The sequence below is a fragment of the Macaca thibetana genome, chromosome X (assembly GCF_024542745.1).
Source record: "Macaca thibetana thibetana isolate TM-01 chromosome X, ASM2454274v1, whole genome shotgun sequence".
NCBI lineage: Eukaryota > Metazoa > Chordata > Mammalia > Primates > Cercopithecidae > Macaca > Macaca thibetana.
In genome coordinates this window covers 60,599,302-60,613,466 of record NC_065598.1, presented here as the reverse complement: position 1 = coordinate 60,613,466, position 14,165 = coordinate 60,599,302, and the positions used below count along the sequence as shown (strand labels likewise).

At 36.8% G+C, this 14,165-nt stretch overlaps 1 protein-coding gene across 2 annotated transcripts in view; it reads left to right on the top strand.

Annotated features, from left to right (window-relative positions):
* MTMR8 (myotubularin related protein 8) overlaps positions 1-14,165 on the top strand; it is a 120,178-nt gene that overhangs the window by 23,623 nt on the left and 82,390 nt on the right. For both annotated transcript variants that reach the window (XM_050776904.1, XM_050776906.1), the window contains exons 2-4: positions 8,960-9,082; positions 12,227-12,389; positions 13,640-13,797. In XM_050776904.1, coding sequence (XP_050632861.1) covers positions 8,960-9,082; positions 12,227-12,389; positions 13,640-13,797 — 444 coding nt within the window. The remainder of the gene's footprint in view (positions 1-8,959; positions 9,083-12,226; positions 12,390-13,639; positions 13,798-14,165) is intronic.

Sequence of the window (14,165 nt, the reverse complement as noted above, 5' to 3'; positions counted from 1 at the left end):
AAGGGTATGGACATACATGTTAATAGCATGAGTTCTGAACCACTCATTCACCTCTGAGTTAAAGAGGCCAACATCATACAACACCGTTTAAATATCTAAGATTGTTTCTCATGTTTCTGAAAAGAAAAGGTGGTATTTTAGTTTCTTTTGTTCTATTTTTCTAACCTCAGGTATATTGCATTGAGTTCATCACGTACTCCTCAATTCTTGGTACTTATCATCATTAGTCCATGAAAAGCTACCTCTCATTTTTATTTAATTAGCCTGTTTTTTCCCCATTCCACTCCCCCATCACAGGCAAGCATTCTAATATGATTAATGTGATTTGAATTAGAATGTGTCTTTCAAAACATGATAGTTGTTTTATACACATGAATTTTTAGTTTATATAGTGATGCCTTCTGTATGTCATTCTCTTTCTTACTTTTTTCACTGTCATATTTATTTTGCTGTATGTATGTCTAACCCATTGCTTCTAATAGCTGCATAATATCCCACCACATTTGACCTTCTGAATTGGCCTGTTATTACATTGCAATAAAGAAATACCTGAGACTGGATAATTTTTTTTAAGTTATACTTTAAGTTCTGGGGTACATGTGGACAATGTGCAGGTTTGTTACATAGGTATACATGTGCCATGTTGGTTTGCTACACCCATCAACTCGTCATTTACATTAGGTATTTTTCCTAATGCTATCCTTTCCCCTGCCCCCTACCCCATGACGGGCCGCCATGTGTGATGCTCCCTGCCCTGTGTCCAGGTGTTCACATTGTTCAATTCCCACCTGTGAGTGAGTACATGCAGTGTTTGGTTTTCTGTCCTTGTGATAGTTTGCTGAGAATGATGGTTTCCAGCTTCATCCATGTCCCTTCAAAGGACATGGACTCATCCTTTTTTTATGGCTGCATAGTATTCCATGGTATATATGTGCCACATTTTCTTAATCCCATCTATCATTGATGGACATTTGGGTTGGTTCCAAGCTTTTGCTATTGTGAATAGTGCCGCAGTAAACACACGTGTGCATGTGTCTTTATAGTAGCATGATTTATAATCCTTTGAGTATATAGCGAGTAATGGGATTGCTGGGTCAAATGGTATTTGAGTTCTAGATCCTTAAGGAATCGCCACACTGTCTTCCACAATGGTTGAACTAGTTTACACTCCCATCAACAGTGTAAAGGCATTCCTATTTCTCCATATCCTCTCCAGCATCTGTGGTTTCATGACTTTTTAGTGATTGCCGTTCTAACTGGTGTGACATGGTATCTCATTGTGGTTTTGATTTGCATTTCTCTGATGACCAGTGATGATGAGCATTTTTTCATGTGTCTGTTGGCTGCATAAATATCTTCTTTTGAGAAATGTCTGTTCATTCCCCTTGCCCACTTTATGATGGGGTTGCTTGCTTTTTTCTTGTAAATTTCTTTAAGTTCTTTGTAGATTCTGGATATTAGCCCTTTGTCAGATGAGTAGATTGCAAAAATTTTCTCCCATTCTGTAGGTTGCCTATTCACTCTGATGGTAGTTTCTTTTGCCATGCAGAAGCTCTTTAGTTTAATCAGGTCCCATTTGTCTATTTTGGCTTTTGTTGCCATTGCTTTTGGTGTTTTCGTCATGAAGTCCTTGCCCCTGCCTATATCCTAAGTGGTATTGCCTAGGTTTTCTTCTAGGGTTTGTATGGTTTTAGGTCTAACATTTAAGTCTTTAATCCATCTTGAATTAATTTTTATATAAGGTGTAAGGAAGGGATCCAGTTTCAGCTTTCTACGTATCCTTAGGCATTTTTCCCAGCACCATTTATTAAATAGGGAATTCTTTCCCCATTGCTTGTTTTTGTTAGGTTTGTTAAAGATCAGACGGCTGTAGATGTGTGGTGTTATTTCTGAGGTCTCTGTTCTGTTTCTTTGGTCTATCTCTGTTTTGGTGTTAGTGCCATGCTGTTTTGGTTACTGTAGCCTTGTAGTATTGTTTGGAGTCTGGTAGCCTGATGCCTCCAGCTTTGTTCTTTCTGCCTCGGATTGTCTTGGCAATGCGGACTCTGTTTTGTTTTGATATGAACTTTAAAGTAGTTTTTTCCAATTCTGTGAAGAAAGTCATTGGTATCTTGATGGGGATGGCATTGAATCTGTAAGTTACTTTGGGCAGTATGGCCATTTTCACTATATTGATTCTATCCGTGAGCATGGAATGTTCTTCCATGTGTTTGTATCCTGTTTTATTTCGTTGACCAGTGGTTTGTACTTGTCCTTGAAGAGGTCCTTTACATCCCTTGCCTGATTGCCCTAGCCAGAACTTCCAACACTATGTTGAATAGGAGTGGTGAGAGAGGGCATCCCTGTCTTGTGCCAGTTTTCAAATAGAATGCTTCCAGTTTTTGCCCATTAAGTATGATATTGGCTGTCGGTTTGTCATAAATAGCTCTTATTATTTTGAGATACAACCCATCAATACCTAGTTTATTGAGAGTTTTTAGCATGAAGGACTGTTGAATTTTGTTGAAGGCCTTTTCTGCATCTATTGAGATAATCATGTGATTTTTGTCTGTTTATATGATGGATTATGTTTATTGATTTGCCTATGTTGAACAAGCCTTGCATCCCAGGGATGAAGCTGAATTGATCATGATGGATAAACTTTTTGATGTGCTGCTGGATTCGGTTTTCCAGTATTTTATTGAGGATTTTTGCATCGATGTTCATCAGGGATATTGGTCTATAATTTTCTTTTTTTGTCATGTCTCTGCCAGGCTTTGGTATCAGGATGATGCTGGCCTCATAAAATGAGTTAGGGAGGATTCCCTCTTTTTCTATTGATTGAAATAGTTTCAGAACGAATGGTACCAGCTCCTCTTTGTACCTCTGGTAGAATTCGACTGTGAATCCGTCAGGTCCTCGACTTTTTTTTGGTTAGTAGGCTATTAATTATTGCCTCAGTTTCAGAGCCTGTTATTGGTCTATTCAGTGATTCAACTTCTTTCTGGTTTAGTCTTGGGAGGGTGTATGTGTCCAGGAATTTATCCGTTTCTTCTATATTCTCTAGTTTATTTGCATAGAGGTGTTAATAGTATTCTCTGATGGTAGTTTGTATTTCTGTGGGGTCGGTGGTGATATCCCCTTTATCATTTTTTATTGCGTCTATTTGATTCTTTTCTCTTTTCTTCTTTATTAGTCTTGCTAGCGGTCTATCAATTTTGTTGATCTTTTCAAAAAACCAACTCCTGGATTCATTGATGTTTTGGAGGGTTTTTTGTGTCTCTATCTCCTTCAGTTCTGCTCTGATATTAGTTATTTCTTGCCTTCTGATAGCTTTTGAATGTGTTTGCTCTTGCTTCTCTAGTTCTTTTCATTGTGATGTTAGAGTGTCAATTTTAGATCTTTCCTGCTTTCTCTTGTGTGCATTTAGTGCTATAAATTTCCCTCTACACACTGCTTTAAATGTGTCCCAGAGTTTCTGGTATGTTGTGTCTTTGTTCTCATTGTTTTCAAAGAACTTCTTTATTTCTGCCTTCATTTCATTATGTACCCAGTAGTCATTCAGGAGCAGATTATTCAGTTTCCATGAAGTTGAGCGGTTTTGAGTTTCTTAGTCCTGAGTTCTAGTTTGATTGCACTATGGTCTGAGAGACAGTTTGTTATAATTTCTGTTCTTGTACATTTGCTGAGGAGTGCTTTACTTCCAATTATGTGGTCAATTTTGCGATCCTTTGGAGGAGAAGAGATGCTCTGGATTTTAGAATTTTCAGCTTTTCTGCTCTGGTTTCTCCCCATCTTTGTGGTTTTATCTACCTTTGGTCTTTGATACTAGTTACCTACAGATGGGATTTTGGTGTGGACATCATTTTTGTTGATGATGATGCTAACGCTATTCCTTTCTGTTTGTTAGTTTTCCTTTTAATAGTCAGGTCCCTCAGCTGGAGGTCTGCTGGAGTTTGCTGGAGGTCCACTCCAGACCCTGTTTGCCTGCGTATCACCAGCGGAGTCTGCAGAACAGCAAATATTGCAGAACAGCAAATATTGCTGGCTGATCCTTCTTCTGTAAGCTTCATCCCAGAGGGTCACCTACCTGTATGAGGTGTCATTTGGCCCCTGCTGGGAGGTGTCTACCACTTAGGCTAAACAGGGTTCAGGAACCCACTTGAGGATGCAGTCTGTCCTTTCTCAGAGTTCAAACACCGTGCTTAGAGAACCATTGTTCTCTTCAGAGCTGTCAGACAGGGATGTTTAAGTCTGCAGACGTTTCTGCTGCCTTTTGTTCAGCTTTGCTCTGTCCCCCGAGAGTTGGGCTCTAGAGAAGCAGCAGGCCTTGCAGAGTTGCAGTGGGCTTCACCACGTTTGGGCTTCCTGGCAGCTTTGTTTACCTACTCAAGTCTCAGCAATGGCAGACACCCCTCCCACTGCCTGGCTGCTGCCTTGCAGGTTGATCTCAGACTGCTGCGCTAGAAGTCAGCAAGGCTCTGTGGGCGTGGGACCCACTGAGCTAGGCATGGGATATAATCTCCTAGTGTGCCGTTTGCTTATACTGCTGGAAAAGTGCAGTATTTGGGCAGGAGTGTCGCGATTTTCCAGGTACAGTCTGTCATGGCTTCCCTTAGCTAGGAAATGGAAATCTCCCACCCCTTGCACTTCCTGGGTTAGGCGATGCCCCACCCTGCTTTGACTTGCCCTCCATGAGCTCCACCTACTGTCCAACCAGTCCCAATTAGATGAACTAGGTACCTCAGTTGGAAATGCAGAAATCACTGTCTTCTGTGTCGATCACGCTGGGAGCTGTAGACTGTAGCTGTTCCTAATCAGCCATCTTAGAACGGAAGAGACTGGGTAATTTTTAAAGAAAAGAGGTTTAATTGACTCACAGTTCTGCAGTCTGTAGAGAAACCATAACACAGGCATCCGCCTCTGGGTAGGCCTCAGACAGCTTACAATCATGGCATAAATTGTAGGTGAGGAGCAGGCATCTCACATGTTTGGAGCAGGACCAAAAGAGTGAGAGGTGCCACACACCTTTAAACAACCAGATCTCACAAGAATTCACTCATTATCATGAGGACAGTACCAAAGGATGGGGCTAAACCATTCATGAGGAATTCACCCCCATGATCCATTCACTTCCCACCAGGCCCCACCGCCAGCATTGGGTATTATATTTCAACATGAGATTTGGGTCGGGACAAGTATCCAGACTATGTTACCTGACTATTCTCAAAGTGATGGACATATTCATCCTTACATGTCCTCTTGTAGACCTACATGAACATTTCTTTGGGCCCATTTTCAGGAATAGAATTGCTGAGTCGTAGGAAACATATATGTATATTTTTTTTGATTAAGTAGTTCCAGATTGCCCTTCTGAATGACCCCACCTGTCTGTAACCCCCTGGTTATAGTGGATGAGGATTCCTATATGCCTTCAACCCTACCAGCACTTGGCATTTTCTTGCTTTCTAGTTTTTGCAAATCTTGTAGTCTTAAAGCAATATCTTATTTTAATTTAACTTTATTTTATTCCCAATGTTTTGAGCTTCTTCTCATGGTTGTATGCTTCTGGGATTGTCTCTTACGCAACTTGCCTGTTCTTATGCTTCATATATTTTCTTTTGGGGCCTCTTTTTCTTGTTGAGTTACAAAAGTCCCTTGTATATTCTAGATAATAATTCCTTGTTAGTTTTAGGAGTTGCACCTATTTTCTCCCATTCTGTTATTAATTTTTAAAAAGTCTTTCCCTGTTCATAGATCCAAGGTACTCTGCATTTTCCAATAACTTTATAGTTTTGTGTAAAAGTTACATATAGATGCATCTAGAATCTAGTTTTGTATATGGTGTTAGGTAGGGATATGGCTTTATCTTACTGCGTGTACTAATACTGTTTCCCCAACACATCTAGTAAATACTCTTTTGTCTGTCAATTTGTAGTGCCATGTTTATGCTCTGTTAGACTCCCATTTTTCACATCAGTCTGATTTTGAGCTCTGGTCCTTTTCCATTGGTTTATTTTTCTGTTTTTGCAATAGTACTAGAGGTTTTTGTTGTTGTTGTTGGTGGTGGTGGTGGTGGTTTTTTTTCCCCACAGCTTGGAGTATGTTTTAATACCTAGTAGAGCAAATCTTACCCTCCTTACTTTGTTTTAAGTTTGATTTAGCAATTTGTGGGGTTTTGTTCTTCTATGTAAATTTAGAATAAGTTTATTAGAAAATCCACTTTGAAATATGATTGAAATTGTATTGAATTTATAGATTAATTTGAGGGATAATTGCCATTTTTATTATATTAAGTTGTCCTATCCAAGAGCATAGACATTATTTCTTTAGATTGTATTCTATATCCTTCATTAGACTTTTAAAGTTTACTCTGTAAAGGTCTTGTATATGCTTGGTTAATTAAGCTAATTTCTAGATTCTATATAATTTTTGTTGCCATCATGAATGGTATTTTTATGTTTTCTAAGTGGTCATTGCTGGTGTAGGAAAATGTTATTGACTTTTGTAGGTTGATATTATATTTGGTATCCTTGTTGAACTCTTTTATATTAGCTCTGAGAGTTTGGTTGATTCTTTTCTTTCATTTTTTTTTTTTTCTGGTTGAATGATTACCTTCTCTGTAAGTGGTGCCAAATATAGAACTTCCCTTCTGATCCTTGCATTTCTTAATTCCACGCCCCCTTTCCTCATAGTATTTAGCCACGATATTTAAAACAGTAGCAGTGATAGTCAAGTTTGTCGTGTTCATGATTTTAAATTAATGCAGTTAGTTTCTTCATTATTCATAACATTCTTTGTAGGTTTTTTGTATATAATTTTTACCAAGTTAAGGATGTTTACTTTTATTCCTTGTTCACTAAGGATTATCATTATAAATAGAATTAAGCTATATTAAATGCTGCTTTTTCTGTATCAATTGAGATAAAGCATATAATTTTTCTGTTTAGTCTTGCTGATATATTACATTGACATTTTCTGATGTTGAACTCCCCATGCTTTCTTGTGATAAACTGCACTTGATCAAAATGTATTTTTAAAAATATACTGTTGGATTCATTAACATTATTTAGCATTTTTTGTGTCTATATTTCATAAATGAAATAGCCCTAAACTTTCTTACTTTATAATTGTCTTTATTTGATTTTAGAATCAAGATTAAATTGCCCTCATAAAATGGACTGAGTAACTTTATTTTTTTTCCAGTGACCGGAGTCAATTGGATAAGGTAGTAATTAATTATATTTTGGAAGTTCGGTAGAATAAACCTATAACGTCATCTGGACCTGAGGGTTTTGTTAGGGAAAATCTTTGACTACCATTGCCATTTTATTTTTTTCTTGATATTTAAAAATATTTCTTGTAAGTTTTCCAATTTATTAGCATATTGTTTTTCATAATACTCATAGTTTTAACTTTTTATGTTTTCCCTTTTTCATTCTGTATTTTATTTGCATCTTTTCTCTTTTTTAGCAATGATCTATCCTATTAACCTTTTGACATAATTAAATTCTGGTTTGTTAATCTTTTCTGTTCAGGCTGTGTGTGTGTATCTGTGGAGGAGGATTCTCTGGTTTTAAATTTCTGTCCTTTACCATCTTATTTCTCTGTAATTTTGCTATTTCCATTACATTGACTGTTTAACTAGTATGTCGTTAACCTTTCTCATTTCATGATAAACTTACTGCTGTACATTTACTACTTAGTTCTTGTTTAACTCCGTCCTACAAATTTTTATTTGTGTTTTTATTATCATTCACTTTTAAATCTTTTTTAGTTTCCTTTCTTTTTTCTTTTTAACTCAAGGTTAATTTAATAATAAGCTATTGTGTTTTCAAACATTTGTTAAATTTTGGCTATTATTTTGTTATTAATTTCCAGTGCTATTGCATTGTGGTTGGAGAGCCTAAACTGTATGATATTCAACGTTTGGAATTTATTGATGTTTCATTTACGGCTATAATCATGATCTCTTTTTGGAATTTTTTTGTTGTTGTTGTCTTGAATGTTCGATTTGTTGGATATAGAGTCCTACTCGGTATATAATAGCTTGAGTTTTTTAGTTGTAATGTGTAAGTGTTCTGTATCTTCATTTGATTTTTTTTTTTTTTGGTCTGCTTGACCTATCAGTTCCTAAGAAGAGTATTAAAGTATCCATATGCACTTGTTCCTTTTCTCTTTGCAGTTCTGCTAGTTGCTTGATATACTTTGAGACTGTATTATACAATATGTTTATATTTATGATGGCTATATCTTCTTGTCCTATTGATTTTTGTCATGTAAATTCTATTTAGTCAGATATTGAGACTGCTACCTCAGCTTTATTTTAGTTTATATTTGCCTGGCATATCTTATTATTTTCAGTTTGTCTGTGACTCTAAAGTATATCTCTTCTAGTATGAATATTGTTGAATCTTTTGTTTTAGTCTGTGTCTTTCTTTTAATTGGTAAGTTTAATTCATGTACATTTATTGCAATTACTTTTATATTGGGATTTAATTCTGGCATTTCTTTTTATGTGTTTTATTTATGGTACTCCTTTTTTTGTTTTGTTTTGTTTTGTTTTTCTCCTTTTCTGTTTTATTCTATTCTTGCCCTGTAATGTAAGATCTATCTTCATGTTATTTACCCTCACTGATTTTTTTACACATACAATAGCTGTACCTTCTTCCAACAAGATAAGTACCGCAGCAAGCTCTCAGGTTCTATATAGTTTCCAGTTATACATACCTCATCTTGTAAACTTTGTCTAGAATTTTTATCTTTTCTAGAATACAGGTTTTCCTCTCACTTTCATAGTTTTTCCAGTGCTGATTTCAGAAAAGGTAATACGGATCATACTAGTTTGCCACCTTGGTAGGAACTGGAAAAACTCAAGTTTTGTAGCAAATTAACAGCATTTATCTTGCTTTGAATGGCCCCACTTCAATCACAGGTGGTGAGTTGGTAACTTAATCAGTATTTTTTACTCCAATAACAGGTAGAAAATGTGAAATTGGTGGATCGTTATGTGAGTAAGAAACCAGCTAATGGGATTCTTTATCTTACTGCAACCCACCTGATCTATGTGGAGGCTTCTGGTGCAGCCCGGAAAGAAACATGGGTATGTTCATGAGAAGAAGTATCAAAGGGTCTTAAAGAGTTGTGCATACATGCTGTCTATATGGTAGTTTCTTGAAATTTCAAGTATAATTTTTAAATTGCTGTAAAACCTTTTCTTCAAAGGACCTATTGTAATAATCTTTTTGTGGTCTGAATTGTATTACTCCTCTTTTTTCAAGTTATTGACTCTGGTCATCGTAGTCATTTTATTCTACATTGTAATATTCCTGGGGATTAGCTAAATTATTTTTAGGTAGAATAGTTTCTGCTAACTTCCTGAACTATGTTTGTAAGCATCTTGAAGTAATTTAAAGCCTGCTATCCATAAAATGTAGTTCAAGAACCAGCAGTATCTGTAGCATATGGGAACTTGATAAAAATGCAGAATCTTAAGCATAAGATTTTGAATTTATAAAAAGGGCTCAGGTTATGCTGATGCTAAGGCCTTATTGACTTTACCTTGGGCAGCACTAATTTAGACCATCTCTCTGTCCTAAGACAGGATTTTACCTAGGTATATATATATATATATATATATATATATAGGTATATATATATACACATATATATATATATAGGTATATATATATACACATATATATATGTGTGTGTGTGTGTGTGTGTGCATGCACAGGCATGTGTGTGTGTTTATTTTTACACCTGTAAGTAATGTTTTCTAATTACTTCAGCACCCCAACATTACTTTATGCCTTACCCATCCTAAAGATCATAATTTAATCTTAATCATTAGATTTATGCTTAGACCTCTTCATTTATAAGAAGTACAACATGCTTCTTTTATACAGCATAGCTTAGTGATTAAAGCTTTAGAGCCAGTCTGCTCAGGTTAAAATCCCGGCTTCAACATTTACTACTTTTGTAACCTTGGGCGAGTTGTTTAACTTTTCTGTGTCTCGCTTCCTTCATCTGTAAAATAGAGATAAAATAATACCTTGAATATTTTTAGAGTTTTAAAAAGTCAAGATACAAGAATTATAAAGTGAATGTTTATAAGTGCTTATAACAATGCCTGAAACATGGTAAATACTATCATAAAAGTATAAAATAAATTGAATTGAGTATGTATATGAAAAAAGTATCTTAATACCTCCTTTTAAAACTGAACTTTCCCCATATGTATCTTGCTTTTTGTGCTGTGATGATAAGAATGTCAAAAGAGGAGTGAGAGCTGGGCTAGACTAAGCTCTGATGCTAACTGGCTGCGTAACCTTAGGCAAGTGATTCTTACTCTCCGGGCTTGTTTCTTCATCTGTAAAATGAGGTGGTTAGATTATATAATTAGTAAGGATTCTTGCAGTTCTAACAGTTTAGGAACCAGTTCTTTAGTACTGTGCCATGAGCCTATCTCCTATCTACCTGCATTTATAGACAGTACAGATGTCTCCAGATTTGTTCCTTTTGGGTATGATTTCAAATCCAGGGGACTGTATCTGGAATGGAGGACTTACACTATTTCTGATGTCAAAGGAGGCTTATTTACCCAATTAGGGAAGTTCTTCCCAGACTTAGTCTGCCTACCTTCCCCCGACCCTTCCCAGTTTCACCACAATTGTTTGCCTGGCCCCTGATCTCGATTATCAGTATTGTACTACCAAAACACACATCTCTCATGTTGACTGGAAGATCTTTGATTTTCTTGAGGTTGAATATATTAATTCATATTACATTTTGTAATACCTCCAGAACTGCCATGGCAGGACTTGAGTGTGACAAAACAGTTAAGATAAAAATTAATCATACCTGTGATCCCAGCAGTTTGGGAGGCTAAGGAAGAAGGATCGCTTGAGGCCAGGAGATTGAGATCAGCTTGGGCAACAAAGCAATACCTAGTCTCTACAAAAGTTAAAAAATTAGCCAGGCATGGTAGCACACAACTGTATTCCTAACTTACTTAGGAGGGTGAGGCAAGATGATCTCCTTTGAGCCCAGGAGGTTGAGGTTGCAATGAGTCATGATTAAGCCACTGCACTCTAGCCTAGGCAACAGAGCAAGACCCTGCCTTAAAAAAATAGAAAATTTATCCTAGGAATATCTGAATCATTTCCACACTTGCTCCATTCTTAGATGGTGGATATGATTGAAAGAGTTCATTGAAGAGATGACTTTTCCAAATAAATTAGGGACTGGGACATTGAGGTGGTGGGAGAGCAGAAAAGGCACTATTGATTGCAAGACCATTCCAGGCACAGGACAGGGAGTCTAGATAATGGAAAGAGCACATCCAGGCTCCATAGTTGCAGAAACATCAGATAGGGATAGGAGGAGAACATCAAAGATCAGAATGCAAAACCATGATTCTATGGCTTTTTGAATCAATTAAGAGATAATTAATATTATTTGGACACATTTTGTTTCATCAGTTCCCTTTCCGTGCATTTCTTTGCTGGCATCAGCATGAACAGAAGTAATCATCCTACATTCTTTGCTTTACTGTCACTAGAGTTTAAAATGTAGAGGAATAGTTCCTCCCTAACATTTTTAGTTAAATCCTTATTCCAGAACTAGAGTTTTTAGAATTCCCAGAGAAGAATCCTGGCCTTATATGGACTGCTATGGTTCAAATTCTGTTTGTGCCACTTCTTGGCTATATGATATCTGAAGAGGAATTCACTTCTCAGAGCTTTGTTTTTTTTCATTCCTGAAATAGGATGATTACACGTCAAATGGCTCTTCTTAAATAGCTAATGGTCATGGACTACTTTGTTTATAATAAAGCACAATACCAGCTATTAATAACTATCTTAATTAGTAATTTGATATAAGAAAACAAATTCTTATTTTCCTCTGTAACAATTATTCTGTGATTGTGAACTCTCTCACAGCATGCTAAAAGTCATCTATTCTGAGCTGATCCACCAAAATTGTCCCACGACTTGGTAATCTTGTATCCTTAAGGAGAGAGAAGTTTTCTAACACTGCAGTCTGCTTCTTGTTGCTTTACCACTATTATGCTTTAGTTCTATTTGAGAGAACCCCAGTTGTGTCTTACAAAGAATGGTTGTAGGCTATAGATGTAGCCTACAGATCTGGTCATGCTGTTACCATTACGGAGAGTCAGGAATACTGATAGTGATAGAGATATTGCACATCTGTATGTATACGCTGCTTCTTTTATGTTTTTCAGATTGCACTCCATCACATTGCCACCGTGGAGAAGTTACCCATCACTAGCCTGGGCTGTCCCCTGACCCTTCGCTGCAAGAATTTCCGGGTGGCCCACTTTGTTTTAGACTCTGACCTTGTGTGCCATGAGGTTTATATTTCACTGCTCAAGCTTTCTCAGCCAGGTGGTTGTGATAGTATTTTTATCTAAAACCATTTTAATGTTTTTCCAAAATGGCATAATGGAAAGATCAGGGCTATGGAGTCAGAGGAGTGTTTGGATCTGGACTCTACCCCTTATTAGCTCCATTATATTTGGACAAGTTATATAACCTCTGAACTCATTTTCTTTACCTGTAAAAGTAAGGAGAGTAAAAGCTCTCCAATGGGGGTTGTTTTGAGCCTTGAATACCTTCATGTATTAGTATATAGTAGATGTTTAGTAGATATTTTCTTCTCTCTCCCTCCCTCCTTTTAAGTATCAACTTGTGAATGTTTCCTCAGTTCAGGAAGGAAGACTGCTGTGGAACAAAATTTGTTTCCTGTTGTCCTGCAGACTTTTTGTTTGGCCCACGATGTCCACCCCTACTTTTAATTCCATCTAGAAGACTAAGGCAGTTCATCAAAGTCCTCATTAATGTAGGACTTAATGCTTCCTCCAGCTTCACCCTTTCATTCCCCATCCCCCACCCCTGGCAATTAACCGTCAGCTTCCTCTGATTTTAGTCTTTGATTTTAATCATGCTCTTACATTTTCTCCCCTATTTTTCCCCTATTCCCCCAAAATAATTCCTCAATATTTGCTGATTTTTATGGATAAAGTTACCCGCTGGATGACCCAGCATTTTACAAGTCTCTGATAGGCTCCATTCATCTCTGGAGAAGTTGTTGCCACATAAATTGGTCAAATGAGTTATTTGATTGGATGCTGTATCTTGTGAAGGGAGGAAGCAGGACTGACAGAGAAAAGAGAGGAAGTGGCCATTTATAAGTCAGAAGTTGCTGTTGGCCTGACAAGTAGAATGCAAAAACATTGTTGACGATGTGTGCAACATGTTACAATAAGCAGTACTGTTAGGACATGGGAGCCCAGTTAAAAACTTTTGGTAAGGACTCTTTTCCTAACATGTGAAACCCTGAAGCCTCAGTTCAGTCAATTATCCAGCATTCTTTTTTTTTTATAGGAAGCCAGGCAGAAAGATCCCACTTTGTATTGATATCACAAAAAATTAAAATATTTTTTAAAAGAACCCAAACAGTATTCCAGTTTTTATTCCTTACATAAAGGCAAACTTGCACGCATCACAGTCTTTTTCTGGGACTGTTTGACAAACATTCCCTTTGGGAAAAGGAAATCTAGCGTTTATTTGCATTGTTTGATGATTTTTAGGTTTCATTCATCATTTTGTTTTCCATGCCTATCTCTCTTCTCCAGCATTACCTGAAGACCTTTATGCTTTTTCTTATAATCCCAAATCCTCAAAAGAGATGAGGGAAAGTGGATGGAAACTGATTGAAGCAATATCAGACTTTGGGCGTATGGGAATACCCAACAGATACTGGACCATAACAGATGCCAACAGAAACTATGAGGTAATTTTGTCCTTGTTGTTTGCCTTTTGGTGCATTCAATTAAAATGGCAGAATATCAGGAAACAAGATTTTGAAAAAAGAGAGAAATGATTCATAATCCTTCTCTCCTTTCCATTCAACATTCAGCCATTCAACAAACATTTATTGAGTACCTACTGTGCAATAGGGACTGAGTAAGAGATCTCATGGCCTAAAGCATAGGGTGCTATGTGAGCATAGGTGCAGGGCATGAAAATCAACCTAGGAAGCCAGAAACAGCCTGATGCTTTGCGGAGTAGCCTTGTGAAGGCTAATTTACTTTTAACATTTTTTATTTTTAATTGTTATGGATATATAATAGTTGTACATATTTATAGGGTACATGTGAT